Source organism: Melanaphis sacchari, unplaced genomic scaffold (genome assembly GCF_002803265.2).
Source record: "Melanaphis sacchari strain LSU unplaced genomic scaffold, SCAv2.0 Contig37_pilon_pilon, whole genome shotgun sequence".
Lineage (NCBI taxonomy): Eukaryota > Metazoa > Arthropoda > Insecta > Hemiptera > Aphididae > Melanaphis > Melanaphis sacchari.
In genome coordinates this window covers 617,325-641,744 of record NW_020271239.1, presented here as the reverse complement: position 1 = coordinate 641,744, position 24,420 = coordinate 617,325, and the positions used below count along the sequence as shown (strand labels likewise).

The following is a 24,420-nucleotide window of genomic DNA, read 5'->3' as shown; positions in this document are numbered from 1 at the left end:
ACCGTCATTTTGCAATTTTGTTTTTAAAATTTGAAAATCATTTCACACCTTATTATAAAAAAAGTAAGATAAGGTGTGGTCCAATTTTACAAATTTCACCTCCTCACCCATTGATATACTAACTAATAAATAGTTTCTACATTTTACAAATAATTCATAAATATTTGCAAATTATAAAAATGAATTTGCAAATCATTTTTTTTTTTTGACAAATTTTACATTATTTAGTTAATACAACAGATAATGATTATTTTATTTATTTAAAAATATTTATTTTATACAAGTGAACAATAGGAATTTAAATTATTTTTAATTAAATAAAAAATGTATACGTTTGTGAACATATTTTAATTAAAAGTTTTTATGGAGCTTTATTTGCTAAATAAAAATATTTTTTTGTTTGATTACATCTGTCAAAAATAATTGCTCCAAATTATTTTTTCAATGCTTATAAGATTTATAAGGTGATAATCATAGTTTTTATTTTTTTACTCATCATAAAGTTAATTTAATTATATCCTCGCCTCATTTATGAACGTTTTTAATAGTTTTCAATATATATGTAAATTTGGAGACTAATATCTCAAAATCACTATTGCATGTTTAATCGACTAATATAAGATAAAAGAATTATGGACAAGTATAGACAATTTGGTAATAAATTTAACCAAGGAAAATGAATGGTTTAATGAAAAATTCCGGAATGTGATTACAGAACGTAACATATTTAGAATGAGTACGCTATAGAATCTTAAAGAAGAAAAAATTGAAAAATGTAGCAAAGTAAGATTAATTACAAATAAAATCCTAAGAAAAAATAAAACGCTAAATGAAAATAAAAAATATTGAAGCATACAAAATAAACCCTAGATTATTATATAAAAAATGTAAGTGGGTCCAATAGGGTTTTAAGTCGAGAACCTACGTAATGAATGATTATATAGGAAACATACTCACAGAATCCGAATTTATACAACTTTATTTCAAAGCACACTATGAGAAACCCCTAAGTAGATGATCAACTAGTAATAAATTCACCGATTAATACAAAGAATATGGATTAATGAACAAATACCAAAAGATCAAAACCTAGTAATTTTATGCTCAATATTTATGGGATGGTCCAACCAGAATGGAAAATTATCAAGAAATTTTCCTTCTAAACATTAAATACAAAGTATTATTTATATCAATTCTGAATAGACTTCAGAAATATGGAAAAGACATTATCAGATAGTAGTGTGGTTTTTATGAGAGAAAAATCAACAATTGACCATATTTTTATTTTACGACAGATAATGAAAAAACATGAATATTACAATAATCTTCACCTGTTGACTATACGATGATTATAATCGACTATAATCAAGCTTATGACAGTATTAATATAAACCAACTGTAGACTGCTCTGAAGAACTTCGGTATCCCAAAGAAACTAGTAAAATTAATTAAAAAAATATGTAACTCAAATACCTCTTGTAAAGTACGTTTCCATAGAGAATTGTCACCAAGCGTTGATGTTAACGATGACTCGCTTCAAATGTCTTGAAATTTCAGCTGAATAAGGACCTAACCATAGTCAAGAATAGGGAAAATAAGGACATAATATAATTCTTCAACTGACATACGAAGCTGAAAGACTTGAGAAACCAAGTGATTTAAATGTCTTAAATACACGTGGACAATATGGGATCTAAGATAAAGGTTATAGCTTATAACTTAAAGCTGAGGTCCGCTACATAATCAGATACTCGTGGTATATTGTTCTCACCCAAGCAATAAGGAAATTATAAAGGAAATTTTAATCTGCTAATAGTAAAAACCTGACACTTGGAAAGGTTGAGTGAAAGTATCAAAGAACTAGACCACACAGAAAATAATCAAAGTCTATTTGTAACTTAAGGCAATCATAAATAGTGCATACTCGCATATAGAGTTTTATGTCATCAGCAAAATTGAAAATATGACAGTCGTACAAACTCAAAGAACACTGTTAATGAAAAAAAAAGGGATAATAGATTACCTCTCTAGGAGACGTCAGATGGAAACGAAAATAGCTTAGACTTTATACCAAACTCTGTCATTAAGATATGACCTAAACTAGTTCAGAAGAGTTTCACAAAACCGGGACTCACTAAGGATATAAAAAAGTGCCTTATGGCTCACTGAAACGAAAGCTTTTTTGAATTCAATGTAAATTACAGTTACATCTACTTGTGACCAATACTAAAATTAATCAAATATTTAATTATAAAACAGAAGATTACTAGTGGTTGAAATTATTAATGACCTTGGCGAAAGCCATCAGTTCCACAAAAAAGATAAAATTGACTGATGGTTGGATAGCGTTTAAGAAAAGAGATTCGAATATTTTTGAAATATGGGATTGTATAGAAATAGTTCATTAGTTGAAAACATCAAAAAGGCGACCGCTCTAAAGAACAAGTGAAACAGAGCTGAGCTTGAGTGTGAAACGAAAAATACCTTCATCAAGTGAACGGATAAACAGTCCTAAGTGGGTAAGCTAAAATTGACCTACACTCAAATAAAAACGATCCAGCTAGACCATCAGCTCCAATAGATCAGATATCACATAGTTCTGATAAGCTGCGGAAAATATCATCTCAATTATGCTGGGGAAATCAAAATTAAGTATATCCAGCTTAAAAAAATTTACATCAATAGAATTTGTAGAATAAATTGAAGAGAAATAGTCAGAAAACAAATTAGCTGTCTTTTGCTTATTAGATGTAGTTATGTCATTACTAGTCATTACCTTTGTATATTGTTATTAGAATGTTTATTTTTCACAAATTTTCAAAAATCATAAGGATTATTTTTAAGCGATTTCTCTGCGCGTTTAGTATAATCACAATGACATTTCTTAAATTCATATTTATATTTAATCCGGAGAAAAGAGAATTTCTTGTAATTCAAAACATTGAAAGAAGACTTAAAACTTTGCATGTGCTTTCTTTTTAAGTAATAATATATATTTAATTTATTTATTAAATCAAGGTGAATAAGATATTTCCCTGAAACAACGTTAGCTTTGATGGGATAAGGTGCGTCAACACGTGGTTCGCCAAGACGGTAAAGTTTTATGTTTTGGGAAACAGCATTACTAAGTGGTACAATTATTTGACCAATGGTCACTTTGTAATGGGCTATACACTCAGGTACGTTGTATAAAATAAAATTAGACTGATTTTTTTCATGTGAAAATGTTTCTTAAGAACTTTCAAAACAGCCAATTGCGACAGCTCAACTGAACTGGAACTTTTCAAACTGAAAAATTTCACTCTCAAAACATCAACTTCCTTACTGTAAGCGTAGTATTTTCAGCTTTCAACTCAATCATTTGGTTCGAGACATGTGACAAGTCAGCTTTAAAGTAAAGTCTTAATTTTGCGTAGCTTAAAGTTCAATAATTGCCTTGTTAACAAACCTTAAATGCCTTCAATATAACCATTAAGTCTTCATTAAAGACAGAAACTTATTTACTATTACCATTGGCATGGTTGGATAGTTTTTTGTGTAGGTTTAAGCGGTGTATCTAATTTAGAGGACAAGAATATTTCGTTAAGACAGATATTGGCAAATGAAGATACATCACTAAGCACGCGGTGTATACTTCGTGTCAAAATATATGGAGGTTTTCTTTAAGTGCAGTGTATACGTCGTGTGCGGCGTAAATCGATCTCGCCGGTCCGGGTAATTATTATACGGATTTAGATAGTACAGGCTATTACAATCATTGTATCGATAATAGTCTAAAATGATCACACGTTTTAAGGCAGTTGTGTATTTAGACGTAACCAAAAAAAAAAAACTGCCCTTAAGGAAAACTTCTTGGTAAACAGAACATTTACATAAATTTAACCACACCAAATCGTAACTATTAATTATTTGTATATTGTAACATACCTTTTGTTAATCAAATTTCAGTAGAATTTTTATAAAAAAAAAAAATTTAATGCTTAGAATTTTAATCCTACAAAATGTCAATTTTTATTTGTGAAATTATTTTAATTTGTAATATATCTAAATCATAATGATTTGTATAACACATTAACTTGAAAAATTATTTTAATATAATTAATTTATTAAATGTTGAATATTGATAATTGTATGATTAAGATGTAAGTTCTAACAAAAAATGAAATAAAATAAAGTAATATTAAACTATATTTCAAAAAAAATATATCAAACAATTTCACAGCATTTGAAACTATACTAAATTGGTGGATGAAACTTCCAATCATTCTCAAGTTGCAATTTTGATTGTATTAAAATTTATTCGTACTATCCCAGACCACATCTAGAAAATGATTATGTTTTTAAAAGATTTACTTATTATAACAAGGTATTATTCGTAGTGATTTATTATTGATTGTGTAGCTAAATTGTTTTATTTTTGATTATTTAAATGACCACTTATTATGAAATAATTAACTATAACGTGATATGGCAAGGACATCCAAATATTAATTACCTTCTCTCAAAATTTGATAAATAAAACCTAACAATAACAATCAACGTGAAGTTAAAAATTACTAGAACAACATGAAAAAAAAAACTGGAATTTTAATGCTTTAAAATAATTACATAAAAATCCCTAAAAAAAAATAGAAACGTGTTTAAGAATGGTTAATTCATTTTTCAGAAAACTTTTTAAAATACTTGTGAAACTAAAATAGAAATATTGTTATCAAGTGATTTTAGTTATTTATTAGTAGATATGAAAATGGTGTTCAGTATGTATAACCTTAAATTAGAGGTACAATGGATAGAGGCATTGCATGTCCTGCTCATAGAACGAGTTGAAACCAACATAACAAATGATACGCATGCGGATATCTTTATATGATCCTGGTGATCTATGTTGGCTTTGTATATTTTTTAAATGACTATCCATTATTTATGATCTAAGGTAATAGCTGTGTTACGCATGATATCTACTAATGAGTCTTCGAAACTAATGAGTATGGAGTATATTATGTAAGACCATATTTAAATTTTTTATGTACTGTAGGTACAAACATTTATTTTGTACGGGCTCAACCAAAAATATCATCTTTTTTTTTCAAATTGTTTCGATATAATCATAATTCTTTAATTATGTTACTGATATTTTAAATATTAAACAACACAAATAAGATAAAAATAGTATTAAATCTATTTCTTCTTAAACTCATTTTCCACTTGTAGTATTAAGTAAATTTTAAATTACCAAAAAATATGTGGCATTTACTGAAATCTTAACTCTAGTAATTATAATTAATTTAATTGAAAAATGATTATCAATAAGGAGCCTTAATTTTGAACACAATTACCAACACTGCTGTGTATTACTTAACTACTCACTTTTGAAATTATACGAGGTTTAATGAATACCCAATTGTGATATATTTATATATCACATTTATTTATATATTTATATATTTATATATTTAGTATCTAAAAAGGAATGAAAATATCACATATTACGAGGATTGCACTAAAGATCTTTAAACGCCTGCCTGCTGTTTGAATATTAAGCTACAAATTTGAACTGTTATTTGCGCATGATAACACGTGCAAATTTGGGTTTTCGTCTATGATTATGTGATAATGGGGAACTTCAAGTACATATATCTATAACTTAATAAATATTTATTATTTTTATTTAGTGATGAATTACCAAAGATGGATACCAAAGAACGCATGGTGGACGAAAATATGTTGAACTTCTTGAGTGTGCCCAAGCATGGTAAACAAGAATGTCATCGTCAATCCGCGTCATCTTCTGACAAATCGTCGCACGAAACATCTAGTTCGGACGATGACAGCGGTTCTCGTTCGGTCACCGAGCGACTAAGATGTAGTTGCTGCTTAGGTGACAGACGGCACCGTGGGTCTTCGGCTTCACGCCCGCAGCCATCTTCGCATAACACTAGTGAATCAAAGTCATCGAAAGACAAGAAACATTTGTCGTTGTCATGGTCGTTTCTGGATGCAACTTTCAAGCCCAAAGGAATGAAGGTTTTAAAAGCATTGTCGTTAACAAAAAAACAGTGTGTGACTCTTGTAATTCAGATTACAGGTACCAGTGATAACGGGGCACAAGAATGTCAAATTGATGAGCACAATGACGATATAGAATGTAGTACCGTCAGAGTGAACGACGTGCCTGCAGCGGTGGAGCTAAATCTGCTGGGTACCCAATAATCCCGTATACTAACTAACATTTTAATATTCATCTCTCTAATGTTTGTAACACTCACACATGTTGCCTTCTTTATATATTGAAAATCTCATTTCACTATATTAAATTTTGTTTTCGAGATTCTAGTGCTTGTTCTATTAATGGTTTTCCATTGATTCCACTGCAGGTTTTTACTATGTAGTAATGTTGGATGACGTCGTTTAATTGTACTTAGTTTTCTAACTTTAAAATCTTGCTTGTTCAAGAGTGTCTTTTAGTTCTTTCGCCAAATAGATATAGCTACATTAAAACTTATGTCTTGTTCTTTATTTTTTAATAGTTTTATATTTAAACACTGGATGTCTGATTTTAAACGATCAGATTAACTATTTTACTATTTCCATTTTTGTAGTAACACTTCTTCTAATTTCTGGTAGGCAAATTCTTGATAGGCTGTATGTTTTATTTATCAGTGATAATCGGAGTAATCCCATTATAGATCAATAACTATTATTAAGTTCTAAGTTTTTGAACTACTTCATATTAAGCAAGCTCTATTCCTCTACTGAGAAACATTATAACAATCCTGTTGTTCGTATTGAGTATGGCCATGCTTCCTATTGAGTACTTAAAAGTTGTCTTAACTTTAGATTATTCTTAGATTGTACCTTTATTCTTGTTTTAAAAGGAAATTTTACCTGCTTGTATAAGAAATTACGAAAGAATTTTTTTGATACTTATTCTTACCATAAAGTTTGAAAATAAGTAAATTAATTCTAATATAAAAGCTAACAGCATAAAATGGATTTTTCTGAATGCAAATTTGTTACGATTTTTGTTAGTAAGACAGTGACAGTACATGCAAATAAAACTCTTGTATATGTTATATTCTTTAAATCTTAGGATTTTATCAAATATTATTCCGAAGTATAATGGGTTAAATTAAGATACCTAGTATGTTATTGTTATCATCACATTGTATATCAATTCGCTTCCTAACATCTCTATTTCAGACAGCACATTTGTGTCTGGTTTGGATCTAATTTAGATGGTTAGCAGTTTAATATTTGTTCTTAGATTGTAGAGTTTTCTCTATTTTATCTTAGACTGCATAAAAAAATTATCTTTCAAAATAATTACCACATCATTGTACATATTACAAAGTTTATTTTCTGTTTTAGTTTTTAGGTAGTGTACATTTAACTTTTAAGGTTTTAATCGATGTTTTTACTCCTAATTGATTGTTTGGTCGTGGTGAAAATTGTGAGCCGCCATTTTCACATTAAATTTTCATACATGTTAAGTTTATAAGTATACAACACGGATTTCTATGCAATCGCATATTTTTTCTTTTTATATTTTTAGATTTTCGTCAATTATCTTCACGGATCATAATAATTAAAATCTAATGATGAATTTCTTTTTGCATATTCTGCATATTTAATAGATATTGCTTAATTCGAAATATATTACATATTGAAGCAAAACATTTTTATGAAGTATTTAAGTAATTAATTATTATAAGTTGATTAATTTGTGAATTTTAAATCAAAAACAATTTTTCTTGAATATTTTCATGATTTTTATTGCATATATAATATGGCATATTTCTTAACCTTTTAGTGCATAAAAATCCGTGCTCTACTTATAAGTTATAATATTATAATCAATAAAATAATGTAATAATAAAATTGTTGTTGTCTGTAGATTTGATCAGTCGACAACAATCTATCTAAAAATCTAAGCAAAATTTATTCTATACTAGAGCACGTGGTATGATTACTAAAATTGAAATTTTAATTTTTTTTTTTAAATAATAACACTAAGAACCTCTCTTATTTTTTCTCTTTTCTACGAACATAAGAAACTATAATTAATTAATACGCTCAAATACATGATTAAACTATGCTCAACAACATTTATTAAACTATCTTATTTTTGAGTTGAGAAGGATTTATCCAAAAGATTATAAAAATTACAGAAACAATTGTTCTCTATTTAATATAAATTATAATTTTAACTACAAATAAATTTATATGACGTATCTATATGATATATTTCTTCAATCTTAATTTGTAATACATACTACCTCTTTATTCTTATTTTTTTTTTTTAATACCACGGCCATATTAAAATTAAATTTATTAGTTATGTATGACATTTATAATTATTTTAAAATATATTAAATTTTAATTGATTATTTATAAAAGGAATTTCAATCATAAAAGGTGTTGAAAAAATTTAATTATAATATTGTTTTAAAAATTGTGGAAGTAGCTTTTAGCAAAAATATATTAAATATTGGTATGTTAATGAAATTCTATAATTTAAGAGATTAATTATTTAACTTATTTTAAATTTACTCAATTTAATTTATGTTTAATAAATTGTATGGTCTTGCACCAAATGTTTACGTTAAGTGCAATATAACATAATATTAAATTTCGTTTAACAAAAGTATGGTAATTATTGTTTAGAAAAACAAATTTTATGGTTGATAATGGTGTATAATTTCATATTAAAACAGTAGATTTTAGATATTTCCGATGATTATAATACAAAATATATAGGTTCAAGATTCTAAGTACATAATTTATTAGGCGACAATATCGTGATCAATAACATAAGACGTAGGAGGTGTGGCAACTAAAAAACGAGAATTTTAATTTTCAATTATTTATTTTTGTATTTATGAATTTATACATCCATATCCTCGCAGTCACAACACTCTTCGCTAAGTTCAAACATTCTTTCTACTTTTGGAAGCACCCCTGATAGTCTTCAGAAGTTAGACTCTTAAACACTAAAATCACAGCTTGTCGAATGTCCTTAAAATCCTCATAGAGATGACCTTTCATTAATTTTTTCAACTTTGGAAAGAGTCAGAAATCTAACGGAACATACCCGATCAGAACTGTATGGGAAGGGGATAGTATTGATATGTTTTTACTGGTTAAAAACTATAAAATTTGTTCAATTTATGTATTGAAAAATAGGTGTGTAATATCTGGTAAATGGTTTCTTTATTAATACAGAAATCAGTTGATAACGAATTGTAAAGCGTCAATATCTATGAACCAAAACATCCAATCCAAACGCTTGACATTTTGCCTAGAGTGTATAATTTTAGGAGCGCCTAATCTAGCGTCGTCTGCTGTTGATTCTCACCCTGCTGAAAATCCCCTTCTCACTCATCCGTTCATATCCACATGATTGGGGCAAAGTGTCAAATAGCTATAATCGAACATGAGTTTCAATATTCAGATAAATAGAAATAAATTCTCGTTATTTGATCGCCACACGAATCTACCTTATATTCCGTTTCACGAGAGATGCAACTCTCTCGTAAACAAACGCGAGGCACTACCGTCTCTACCCTTTAGATCTAATTCTTCAACCCTACTGTAACAAATGTATGTATAGTTTCCTAATACATCGCTCTTATGACATAAGAAAAGTTTCAGTTAAAAGCATTTGAGCGGGTTTTATGGTGAGAATGCATAAGAATGGACGATTTTTGGTCACCGTCCAGTTGCGTTTTATCGTAAAACGGAGTATAGCACCACTTATGTTCTCGAAGCGAAGTGTTGTATGCTACGAATTATACTTAAATTATTACAGGGCGAAAAAACATTCTAAAATATACTTTTGTTAATTTTTGACCCTTTCTGCTAGCCTAATTATGGCTAAATAGTTTTATAAATATACCTACACAACAAAACAATGTGAACTTGATTCATTTTAATAATAAATAAATAGCCCACAGAAATCAATATTATCACTTATATATCAAATTTTATTAAATATTTTTCTCTGCCAAAAGGTTCTTGTAAGACCTAAACTTCTATAAACAATCCTTGTCAAACATTCCTAGTCAAATGCTAGTTCAATCATCATATTACTAACTACTAAGTCATTCCCCATGAATTTTATGAAAACAAATAAGTTATTTGTTCCGGTAAAATTATTATTTTTTGGTACTTCTCTCATTTTACCTTTTAAATATTCATTCTTATTTAAAGTATGTAAAAAGGATAATTTACTATAGTTCAAATTAGCATCATCACATTGATTTTATTGTGAATAGGTATATTCACCCAGGTAGTAACATCAAAAATGATATAAATTTTTTTTTTAATGTATAGAACTCAAAAATTGTTAAATTATATAATATTTATTTGTTAAAATTAATATATTGTTTGGTAAATTTAAAATTTTATTATTGTTTTTAAATTAATATTTTGTAGAATATATTTTAGTTAAATTATGTAAATGTTATATAATAGCTATATTATAATAATGTATCAATTTGTAACAATACAAATTGTATTTATAAACTAAAATGTAATAATCAACTGTTTTTAAATTATAAAAATCATATACCTTGGTATTAATATTTTAACTTAATTATAATAAACCATTGATATTTGATGAAGTATTGAATTTGTTTTATTGACTTATTGAATAGTTGTTTATTGTTAGCATTGCAGTGAGAATTAAGCATGGTTTAAAAAGCATAATATTAAGCATTATTTAATTTAATTTATGTTAAGTAAATAGTTATTAAAATAATTAATGTAGTGTTGCAAGCTGTTATAATCTATACTGACTAAAACCAAATGGCAGTATAAGTAACAATATACCTAGTAGTTTTGAAAACAATAACTTTTATGAATTATTTTGTTATTTTTATCACATTATCAAAATAAAATGATAAATTAATGATTCTTAAAAAAATTTTCTTTTAGAATCCAATACCACTTGTGGATAAATTTCAAGATACCTCTTAACAGTTTAACACCTCAAAACGCACATAAGTACTTTTAGCTTAGGGGTAAAATACATAAATATTATTGTTTACAGAGGGAAAATGCAGTATAAGCATTTATGTACTTTTTGCTGAGAAATAAATTGTTTTTTAAATTTATTTACTAGAATAAATTTAAGTAAATAACAAGTCTTCATTTAAAATAAAATAAAATAAATACTTAAATAACTGTAATACCACTATTCAATGTGTAAAATATCATAACACTGCTTTAATTACATTCATTACCTACTATGGAAGATATTTATTTACAAATTTATGTGGGATACATATAATAATATGATAGTGTGGTTTAAAATATAAATTAAGAAATACAGTATTATAAAAACTACATTATTAATGATTATTAATTTAAATATTACCAAAATATAAATAAACAAAAAATAAAAAAACATACATAATATGATAATAAAGATTAAAGTTAAAAAAAAATGATCGTAAAATAATATTAAATATAATAAAAAATATAGGTATTATCTGCGTTTATAAAATATTTAGCAGCGGCAAAATTTGAAATATAATTTTTATTTAAAGAAATTGGCTAAATGGTAAGAATTTTCTAGTATTGAGATAATTTATTCTAAAATAAATTAAAAATACCAAATAATAATTTGTATAAACTTTTTTAGGACAGAGGTAAACGGTGCTAATTAAATAGATTATGATTAAGAAAGTTTAAAATGTTATTATTTTAATCTATGGATATTACATTTGAATAAAATAAATCAATAAATAAAAAAAAGTTATTTTTATTTGATTTTAGCATAATATTCAACCAGGTTAAATAGCAATATTCTATAGTATTCTATCAAAAATTGCAATATGTTCCCAATGAAGAAAAATTGAGAAATTTTTTTTTTGCCAACATATTACTACTATATTTTGTTAAAAAAAATTATTTTAAATAATTTTTATATTATTTGATGTGGATACTAATGTTTTATGTGGTAGAAATCTTAACATGTTTACCTAAGATATAAATTAGTTTCCAGTCAATATTAAACATTGTAATTATTTTTCAATATTTGGTTTAAGTTATTAAGATGTAGTAAGTTTCAAAATCATTTAAAGATGTTATTGAAATATAGAAATTTGATTTTCAATTAATGCTTATCTACATCTCCAGTAACTTTAGTTGAATATATTTTCTGATTTTTTTGTCCCTACTTTTATCACTGTTATATGAAGCAACAACAATAATTTAAAAAATTTAATTAATAGTTCATGTATTAAAGTGTTCTTTTAACTTTTTAAGCTCTAACAAATAATATATCTACCAGATAATAATATTACAACATTAATAAATTCTTTATATTTAAAAATACAGTCATTAGATAAATTAGAGAGATAATGAGTTTTAGATATTATAAGGTTTTTTTTTTTTTAATTGTAACATTGTCGAGTATCAAAATTAACTATATGAACTAGATAATTATAGGCTATAAAATCTTAACAATTGTAAAAACAATAATGATTTATCAGTTATCAAATAAGTACAAATAGTTAACTTGAACACTTAATGTATATTTTGAATGACATACTAATCTATAGATATGATTTAAGAAAATTTAATTATTTTAAACTGTGTCTATACATCACCAAAATTTTATTAATAAAAAATATATGGTTCAAAATTTAAAAGTAAATACTATTTGTATAAAAAGGTAATTAAAATTAATATCTAGTATTTTTAATATCTATTTTGTAGGGTAAATTTTTTTAAATGATGTATAATTAGTTATTAATATAAAACATAATATTCATATTATAGTATTCTAATAATAATTATAGAATTTTTGAACAGAGTGAAATAACTCTGCCCAAAAACTCAGTTAATTTAAACACTAGGATCTGGACTTAGGTAACAAGTAACAATGTAAGGGCGCGGCCCATCAACTTGACTAAGTCTGGCAAACTTGAATGTTAAACAATTAATTCTGATTGTATAGCATAACATATATATATATAATATATTATATATTGAGTCTCGATTGTACAGATACGTGTTAGAGACATTGGGTAGTAGATCAAAAAAAGCCAAAAACGTGTCATTGTAGAATATTTTTTGGTTCTTATATTATTTACAGCATATACTATAAAAATGCTATGATATCTTGCTTGCTTCAGATAATTTTTTTAAATTTATATATAGTCTCAGTAAAGTTTTACGCTTTTATCATCTTGTGATCCAATTTTGGAGCACAGTTGACAAAGGTTGAATACAATAAATTAACACCTTGTTTAATTAAATAATATTATGAGTTTATAGATACAGATTAGTATAAAGTACTTAAAAATTTGAAAATTACAAATTGATATTTTAAAACATCATGCATAATAGCTTCAAAATTATCATATATAACACAATAGGAAACTTATAAAATATTATGATAATACTTGGTTAAATAATTTAATATAACAAATATTTATTTGTATTTAATTGAGATTTCAAAGAAATTTGAGACATAATAATAGATGTATAAAAAATAGATACTAACACATTTATGTTAAAATACAGATTTGTTTATACATAATGTTTATAATGTATTCATGAATACATTGTTATCTGTAGACAGGCTACTTTATAGTCAGATGCTAAATATAATATTATGCATTTATCGTTAAATTCTGAAGAAAATTAATTATACAATAAGAGTTATTATATCCACTAATCAAAATCTGAACTTGTGCACTGCACTAGTCTTCAGTTGTATATTATTATGACTATTATATAATTAGAAAATATTACATAAACTAAATATTTTACATTTTACAGCAAAGTTTTTCTATTTAAGCAAGTTAATTAATTATTATTGCTCATTAAAAAAAATAAACACAAATTCTAACAGATTAATTTTTATTATGTAAACATTATAAAGTGTATACAATTGTTATCTTTAGTGCTCACTTTTTAGTAAAATAATATGACTACGAGTACAAACACTACGAATTGCGAAATATTATAATCGAATGCTGGATCAACACACAAGTGGACATAACTATTAACTACACAGTAAACAACATTGTATTTTGTTTCTAAGTCAAAGCAATAAAAACCAATTATTGTAAATGATAATACAGAAAATTCGATGATAAAATGGTTACGATAATAAAATTAATAGCCTGCTGTCTGTGGTTACAACTTACAACTCGATATCCGGAGTTTCAACAGAGGTTGCCTATGAAGAGCTCCTAACATAAAATTTTAAATGATTTCAGATAGTTAAGTTATCAATTTCTTAAATAAATAAATTCTTTTAATTTTTTAAGGAACTAAAAATTATAATTAAATTATAGTATAAAATTAAGACAATTCAATAGATATGAGTATTTTTTATTTTTAATGAAGAAAATAAAATTTAAAATTATTAGGTACCTATATAATAAACAAATTTAAAATCATTATAATTTGTATTTAAATAAATAAAAAAACAATTAAGTAATTTATAATTTATATTAACAAACACTTTTAATTAAATTAAATTTATTAGATAAGAATATTAAATAGTTCAAACAAAATACAGTTTCCAATTTGTATATTATCAATGGTGAAATACTAAAATAACAAATTGCAATAATAAATTTAGGTAGGTACCTAATTATAAATAAACTATTTTAAGTTTTCATTTTTTAATGCATGAAAATTGATAGAGGTGTTATTTAAAAGCTTTAAATAAGCATTTATTATAACATGAAGTAACTTATCAATGAATTTTGATTTACCTACATGTTTTGTTAGTCATAGCAATGTTCTACTAAACTATTTCAATAAGTTTTACCATTTTTCTTCTTATGTTGTATTATCTGTATTATAATTTCAAATAATAATTTTTAAATATTTGAATCAAATAATGATGTCATTTTTTCACTAAAATCAAAAGTTAAATTGTGTAGATATTACATGTTCAAGTTTTTATAACCTATGGTATTTTTAAAAATATTATCTTAATTAAAAACTACTGAATAATTTTTACTTTTTTTTGTGCAATTTAAATGTTCTAAATGATTGCATATCTATGCCATTGTAGAAGAATAAAATTATACTTATTTATAAATTATAAGAAAACTATGTTTATTAGTTTATGATGAAAGATTTTCATTAAAATATTCATGTAAATTTAATATTTTTTTTTTGTTATTAGTCATTTATTTTCATTTTTAAATTTAACATGTATAGGTACTTCATTTTTATTAGTTTTGTTAGAAATTGATGTTTATTTGTGTTTGACAGTTTCCTTCTTTAAACGAGTTAATAAATAATTTAAAAATTAACATTCTCATTGAATACTCACCTGTATTGTAACTTCAACTGTTTTTTTTAAAATAACATTTTCTTGAATAGGAGAAAAATTGTTTTTTAATGACTTATTTAAATGTGAACTGTTATGGAAAAAAACAAAAATGTTCTTCCTATGTTAAACACGCAGGTGCTAATAATTTTAATAATTTTAATCATTAAAATTCATCATCAAAGAGTGGCTATCAAAAGTCATTTTTAGTTAGGTTATATCAAACATTTTGTTTTTGATAACATATGAGAAATACTCTTGACTTATGGTTTCAGAATATTCTTATTATTCTTAGTACCTATATTATTTATTATTATTTTTAGGTACCTACTATAAAAAAATAATAAAATAAGTAAGCACATAATATTATTTTATAAAATAACCACTTAATATAATTTTATTGTATTAATTTTATAATTATATTTTTGTAGTTCTTACATTTATTAAATATTAACATTATGAAAATGTTATTTGAGTATTTATTGCTAGAGTAGGTATAGGTTTTAATGCTCTAAAAATTAAAATCTTATAGCATTTAAATTTATTAAAATTATTTAAAATCTTTATAATATTTTGAAGAAGTATGTATACAAATTCAGTAAATTGATTGTTATTTGAATCTGATAAATGATTATTATGCATTAATATCAGGAAATAATGCTACCTTTAAGATGAACATAATTCATAAGATATTATTTTATAATAAATTTATAAAAAATTTGAATATTATCATAAAATACTTGGTTCTAAGTTTAAGACATAGTATAATATGTTGTATATTTGTGTAATGTAATAAGATATATTTTTTTACTTAGTAAGTTTCATAATTTAGATTAGCAAGAGTAAAATACTAAATATTTAATAAAATTAACATTTGAATTCTTGAAATACCTGAATATTCTTATTTAATTAATATTCTTTAATATGATATTATTTATAAAATATTACATTAACATATGAAAAATTGTATTTATTTTTTAATATTTCAGTCTATGAAACATATATATAATTAATTATATATGCATTTTAGCCAACTTACTCAGTATCATAAACTTTTGCTATGCTTATATTTATTTGATTTATTACAGTTATTATTCTTATACGTGTAAAACATTCTTATGTATTTTTATTTTAATATAGTGAACTTATTAAATTAAGTTAAATTAAATCATTACTGATTTAAATTGTACGTAATTATTTATTTTTTTTGAATTACCTATCTATTGTCCAATGTTTTGCGTATACAACAACTTTTTTATATTTTTAGTTGTATAGGCAGTAGTAATTAAATTATACTTTCATAGCCACATAACATGTATGACATATATATTACCTAATAGGTATAGTATCTCAATTATTTAAAAATAATAAAGTAGGTATTATAATATTATTGGCATAAAATATATGTTATATTATCCCTAAAGAATTGAACCTCAACATTTATATATATTATATATATATAAAAATGTATAAATTGTTATATTCAAGTGAATCTAGTTGGGGTCAAAAAAAAAAAAAATTAGTTCTTTTCTTAATAATTACAAAAAAAATCTAAGAAAAGTAACGACATATACTTGAAATTTTTACAAAATATTTACATTAGCATTTTCTATAAGTATATAGAATAATTTTAAAATGTTTTGATTTAAAAAAAAAAAAAAAACTATTCGACATTTTTTTTAGTTTTTTGTCTATAAAAATGTTTGCTGTAAAAAAACTTGAAAATGTAATACATTATACAAGGTTCTTCATAAGTTGCTGATAGGTATATATATGTAGAATATTGAAGATGCATAGGCACAAATTTTCTTTTAAGCATTTTAAATTAAAAATTTATCGATATGGGATACTTATAAACTTTGAACAAAAAATAATGAATTTAATTACTTTGTTACAAATTTTGAAACTACTTATTATTTTATTTTATTCACTAAATACAATCCACTTTTAAATTCATTTTAAGATATTTATTTGACGAGATTATTTATTCCATGATATAGTTTATTATCCTGATAATTCATATATTACAGTTAGTGTAATGTATCAATAAAATATTATTTAGATGTAATAATAATAATTGTCTAAATTATATTATTGAGATTTATTCTTGGTAAAATTAGTTCAATATCTTATTAGTTATTAGTAACTACTATTAGCAGTAAAAGAAGTATAAATATAAAATAAAATTTTCTTAGAAATATAGACTTATATATCGCCCAGTGTCACACTATGCTCCTAAAATAATTTAATATAAAATAAATAAGTACCTACTAAATATTATATTCAAAACAAATGTCACTTTTTTCTAAAAAAGTTAGGTTTTTAATAAGTATTTAATAAGTATTTTAGCACTAAATTATATTAAAAGTAGAAATAGTCAATTTAAATAACTTTATCAACATTTTTTTAACACATTTTATAATATAAATTTATAATTAGGTATTTAAAATGTGCTACTTCTCGAATACTTATTAAATATTTCGTTAAATTGCCTATATTAAACCCCTAAAAATGGACAGGTAAATTTCCTGTTGATATCCTGATAATATTCTTGATAATCATAAAATCATTAAAACGTCTTTTTAATATTCCAAAGAAAATTTTGATAATATTAACTATTAAGTGAGTAAGAAATTAAACAGCCAGTGGCACTTTCCAAATTAAAGTGTAATTTCTATAATACATATTATAGGAACATAAATTATCACATGTATCTATACATATCTGTTTTAAGTACCAAATTAATGGGTTCAGTTGCAGTAGGTGATAATGATGTGTTGACTTCATTTCATTACTATAAATGATAACCCAATTCTATAAATACTATTTATGTGAATTTACGTCTGTTTTAAAATAATTTCATATATTATTGATCTATAATTTATCATTTAATCTATACTTATTTTTAAAATATTTTCTTAAAAATTAAAATTAGACACAAAATAAACAAAATCACTTAAACTTTATATAATTCTTAGTAAAGAAAACACACATGAACGCATGGCTTACATTTTTATTTACTGCAGTTAAGGTATATTATGTTTTTACGGAATAGAATTCTCGTGATATCATTATAATTATTAGTTGGAAGTCATAACACGAGTATAGTAATAATACTAACAAGTAAGCGGTTGATTCTTGATTCTGAGTAGGTACCCAATGTTTTACGTGTAATTATAATCATCGGTACTGACAGAATCGGGCATAATAATTTTTATGAAAACCTTGAAATGCGTAATAACATAATATTATTTCATATTATATTTGCATCTATCTGCTATCGTTTATCGTTCTATTCGGGAAGAAGTACTTCTACCAAGTATAAGCCTAATGACAGTATTATCTGGTACATAATAATGTGTACTTCTCGGAGTTCAAAAATAATGAGCAAAAAACAACAACATTGTTTTTGAAAAAATTTATGCCGGCTTGGTTGGATTGGGTTAGCGTCTTGGAGGAAAAACGAAATTAAAATAATGCAATGTATTATTATTATAGGTACATTGGTATTATAATATTATAAATTATAATAATACTACGTACTGACGACTCTCGCGCGCGGTTCCCACCAAGCTCGACCAACAGCAGTAGTAGCGCGCCAGTACGGTACGCCGCCGCCGCCGCCGCCGCCTCCTCCGCGGTTCAGCGGTTGTTCGCCCGACGGCCGACACTCGACAGTCGACAGTGGTATCGCGTCAGCCGCATCGTACTGACGTGACGACGGTCGTTTTACGGCAATAATCGCTGTTCGCGCGCTCGCGTCTCTACAGAAATAAAAACGAAATAATTTTACTATTATTATTGTCGTCGTCGCGGTCCGCCGTGAAAACTAACCGTGTTCAGTTTAAGTTCGCCAATTAAACACCTACCTGTAGGCATATATTCCGTGTGTGAATCCGTTCGTTTACCAAGCGCGACGAATTTTCGATAACTCCTTTGGTCGTTGGTCATGCGGTCTTAGACCGAGAAGAATTTTTTTTTCTCCTCCACACCGTTAACCTTTTGTTGGCCAATCGCTCCGCTCGCCGTTTTCCGCGCCGAAAGAGAATATACACGCACGGCCGCCATGCCGCTGTTCGGCAAAAAAGACGTGTCGAAGAAAACGAAGAAGGACGCAGAAAAGTCGCAGTCCATCGAAGACAAGTACGACGTCAAGGACCTGCTTGGCACGTGAGTACAAACCGTCTACTATATAATATAAAATGTGTATAAAATGCGTGTAGTGCCTACGCTTACTCGCTTGTTTGAGTGTAAGTCATTCGTATTGTAACAATACAATCTCATATGGAGCGCGCGTACGCGAAAACTGTAAGTGTCGTCGAATTGCGGTTGGTTTCGTCGAGTCCCCGTTTAGGGCGCGCAATTTATTATTTATTTATTTATTTTTTTTTTTTGTTTTGCTGACATAATTATATTAATAATATTATTAATGCCGTTCAACTGGTTCTTTCGTCTTATAATTATTAGTCTACGCAATGATACGATAAAAACTGGACTGTAGAGCATTGCCTCAGGTTCCATCCATATTGTTGTATTTTCTATTTCCTTTAACTTACCTCTACCTAGTTTTATCTGTGTCCTATTCTCCGAACAGATTTTCAAGCACTGGTACATCGACAGGATGTAAAATTATTTTATTATTAAATAGATAGGATTGTTTTCACCGTTAATGGAAAACCAAAAACGACTTCATCGATGTTAGTAGCCAGTAGGAACCATATCTGTACTTAATTATATGTATCTACCTTCACCCCGTTACTAGAAAATTATGTATTTCATTTTTGGGGTGGCCGTTATCCATAAAACATCATCATGACAACTTTAATAGGTCTTGATGATATTACTGGAAAACTTACGTTTCGGTTTCAAATAAATACAATAATATTATTAGGTAAAATTATGAATTATAGTTTTTGAATATTACGCGTTTTTTATACTTAGTAAGTATTAGTATACAGTGTAATGTATGTTCCAAAAGTTCCGTATCGTTTAATCATTTTTGTGGAAATCAGTATAGTTGTTATTTTAACCGCAATATTTTAAAAAAATTGTGTCATCTTTAAGTCTTAATTTTTTCACATAGGTTATTGTTGAAAAAATCTTTTTCAAATATAATAACACATTATTGATGTATCACGCGGTCTCACGAGGGTATTTGCGCTATGCAGTACTTTTGAGACATACTGTACAATGTATATTATAGTACTTTAGAAACGGCATATTATTATAAATAACTGCTATGCTATTACAAAAACTTATACAACGTTCGTGTCTTTGCGAGTAATGCCCGAAAATGCAATAATGAAAACTCGTACTTACGTACAGATAGACGGCCCTCAGACAAACGTCCTCGTTATAACCGTTTCGAATACCCAATACGTTTTCGATTTTTACTTGTTTTTGTTTATTTCTGTAAATACTTACTATAGAACTTCCTTCGAATATTTTCTACACGCGCTTACGCTTCGTTGACGTTTTATTATTTTTAATTATTAATTGACAACAATTATTATATTATGATATTATCTTTACTGGTACCGTGGTCTCTATGGGTGTCGCATAATATTACGGGCAAATGGATAATTCCTTACTGGCTATTATTGGTGGAATAGGAAGCTCTGCCATCATATTTAAAAACAAAGGTTACCCTACTTGAATATGATGAAATTATTATCTTTGGTCGATTGATCATTATCTTTTTAAAACAATAAAAAGTAATGTAATAATAAAAAAAATTAAATAATAAGAAGGTTGTATTTAAAATAAACTAAGTAAAACTATTTTTTTAGATATATAATAAACATTGTAAATAAAATAATTAATAATAATTAATAAAGACTGGTTAGATGCTCCTATTTATATAAAAATAGTAAATACTATGTTTTGTTAAAAGATTTTGATTTGTAATTTTTTGGCTATCCTTAAATATATATTTCTAAGTTTTAATATATGTTATCATTATTATATTACTAGGGGGGGGGAGGGGAATGTGCTACATTCAATATTATGATGTATTTTATTCGTGTCAATTTCGGGAGGGGCTGGTGAACGTCACGTACTGCACGAATATCGAATAATTATTAATCATAACACGTGAGACAAATAATTCGCGATGTGTTTTTTCTCTTCTTCTCCAGCTGTGACGACATATTATTATTATTCGTTAGCGGTGCGCGTCGATAATAAAACACGTCCACGCTGCGGCTGACACGATAGTGACGTATAGTAATATTTTATCATTTCTAGACGTACACATCTTTTATGTTGCGGTGCGTATAGGCAGTAAAAAAACTAATAGCGTGGCAAAAAACGTGTAGAGAAATAAATAGATGAATAAAAATCCGGCATACAGACGCGAATACAATTTTTGTAACGGTTGCTGTACCACAATGGTTAAAACTACCTCTACCTTGTTTACCTACAACCGATTGATGTGTACCCGTAGACATTTTCATCCTTCGCGATATGATGGCGACGGCAGTAGTGACACCTGATGGATTTTCAAAAGCTGATTTCCCGGTCTTAGTCGCAGGTTTTGCGTGCGTGTCGGTACAGAGCTGCCACCGCTTCCGTCTCTTGGCATTTTATTCGTGCACTGTTGTAGACAAACGGCCTTAAAACACGATAATAAATAATGATAATAATAGTAATATAATGTCGTCGTTGAGTTACATATTATATTTATATACGTGTTTTTTCTCATAAACATATTGTTGTTGTTTTTGTTATTGTTGTTGCCTAGTATATTTGATTGGTTCGTACAACACTAGTGTTATACATGTCGTCGGTCCAAATAGATTTCGCTGCATTTAACACTCGACAGTACAACGATAATAATGTATTATCGCACGTCAACAATAAATACTACCTACTGCTACAGCTAATAATAATATTTATTTTACTGTTATTGCGCTCGTTCGAAGAGGTGGTTGCTCTCTATCGTTCATTCCGCTTCCGTAGTCTGTATTCTGTAGTAAAACAAACTGGCAAGACTTAAATCAAAATTTATTTTAATCATTTTGTAGCCGCCTGGTTAAGGATAGAAAAAGTACTCTAAGATTTCGATTTGTATATTTTTATCTATATGGATTATCAAAGACTGAGCGGGTGTTAATCGTTTTTTAAATTTCAATGTGTAGTTTTCCTTGTAGGATTTTGATCGTCTATTAAAGTACCTATCTGTGAAATATAAATAGTCACGTCGACCGATCTTGTAGCAATCCGTATTTCCGTCGTAGGTATTCGTTTAAGTAAATACTAATAGACGCCCATTACATACCACGTACTTTCTGTCTAGAAATTTGAAATTTTTTTCAAATTGACTAATTAAGAAACATATTATCGTTTCATGGATAACAACAATGTATTATATGGTTTATTAAAAAAACTCGTTTTATAAATTATAAGAATGTTTGATGTTTCAATTTTCAATTACCTGTACGTTGAAATTATCAATTTTATGACGGTATTAATTCGATACTTTTTGGCATCGTTGTGCGTGCCACTCCTGGCCTGGAAGGTCTGCAGTACACGCCTGCAATGTGTATAGTGTATACTGTATAGGTAATACAAGACCGTGTCCTTGTGTCGCTTTTAATTTTTTCTGCCACTACCGCCACTCCTGTCGAACCGTCGCCGCAATATTATATCATAACATTCATAACAACGGCCGTACCCATTACAAAACGTATTTCACCAACAGCTACTTATATTTACGTATTATAGACAACGTTTTATATAAAAAAAGAATTATACGATTTCGACAATGTCGTTTTTCTATTATTATTATTATTAACATTAAATATTTGTTCTCGCCATCCCGACCGACCGCAGGCGATCGTTTATCGTCCATAAAGTATTATAAAAACAATAATTATCATCTACATTTTTCTTTTTGTTTTTCTTTCACTTTTTACGACATAAATAAAATAAACTGCCGCCTCCGTTGCCTGCAACTATTTGATCCATTTGCCTTAGTTTAACACTAACGAAAATTATGTTACACTACGTCGATATCGTTTAGCTTGCGACAACGCCGCACCCTATCATGCCACAAGTAATATGTTACATTATTATTATTGCGTATAAAATAATAATTTGTAGTATGTTATTTTTAATGGCAACGATGACAACAATAGTAATATTTTCATGACTTTTTTTTTAAAACTACGGATTTTTTTTTATTGTTATAATCAAACAAGGTTTGTTTTGTTAAATACTAATAAGATACTTTCGAACTGCGTCTAATTTCAAGCGCGTGTTAGTCTGTACTACTGTTCGTTTTGCGTACTCGTCTTCAAATATTGACACGTATTTACTTAATCGTTGGTATCCACCTAAGACCACATTAAAAATGCATTCATTTTTCATCATTTTTCATCATTTTTCATCATTAAAATATTATTACTTATGTGTACGTTTAGTTAATTTACTATCATAAATATCTTTACAGTATACAGCTATAGCTTATAATGCATTATAAATATTATTTAAGTATTTAATAAATACATAAAAATTCAATTAAAAGTTTAAAACCTAAGTATTGTGTAATTATTTTTTTTTTTCAAAATGTTTATCAAATTTCAATTACCTATGTACTTTGTAATAATTTCTATAAATGTCCAACGTGCTTTGATTATATTATAGTTAGTTTTAAAAATAGATAAATATATTTTAATAAATTAATATTATATTGCTCACATATCGACCACATTACAATAAATCCGCATTGTTTTTGCAGTGTTATTTCACAATACTCTTTTGAAATAATCAACCGGAGTGTACAGCTTATCGCTAATTCTACCGAAATCAATGTTTAATTTATATTATTATTATTAGTATAATATATTAAAATAATATTATCTAACAACGTGTAGCTGTGTTTCAAACATAAGATTTATTTTAAAATAATATTCATATTCGTACCTATTTTATTAACTCTATGCTATTATAATTACAGTAGGTTTATTGTTTTTATATATTTATTTATTTTATTGATCTTAAAATATATCGAAAATTTGGCCATTAGTAATATTGTTTTAAGTTGATATTATTATTATTGTTATTAATTATTTATAAATATTATTGTATTTCGATAAAACTACTGTGATTGTTGA

At 26.5% G+C, this 24,420-nt stretch overlaps 1 protein-coding gene across 2 annotated transcripts in view; it reads left to right on the top strand.

The window, feature by feature from the left end:
• Window positions 1-18,975: 18,975 nt before the first annotated feature.
• The window catches only part of LOC112597127 (calcium/calmodulin-dependent protein kinase type 1), a 317,179-nt gene continuing 311,734 nt past the window's right edge, over window positions 18,976-24,420 (top strand). For both annotated transcript variants that reach the window (XM_025343056.1, XM_025343055.1), the window contains exon 1: window positions 18,976-19,474. In XM_025343056.1, coding sequence (XP_025198841.1) covers window positions 19,371-19,474 — 104 coding nt within the window. In that variant the 5' untranslated portion in view covers window positions 18,976-19,370. The remainder of the gene's footprint in view (window positions 19,475-24,420) is intronic.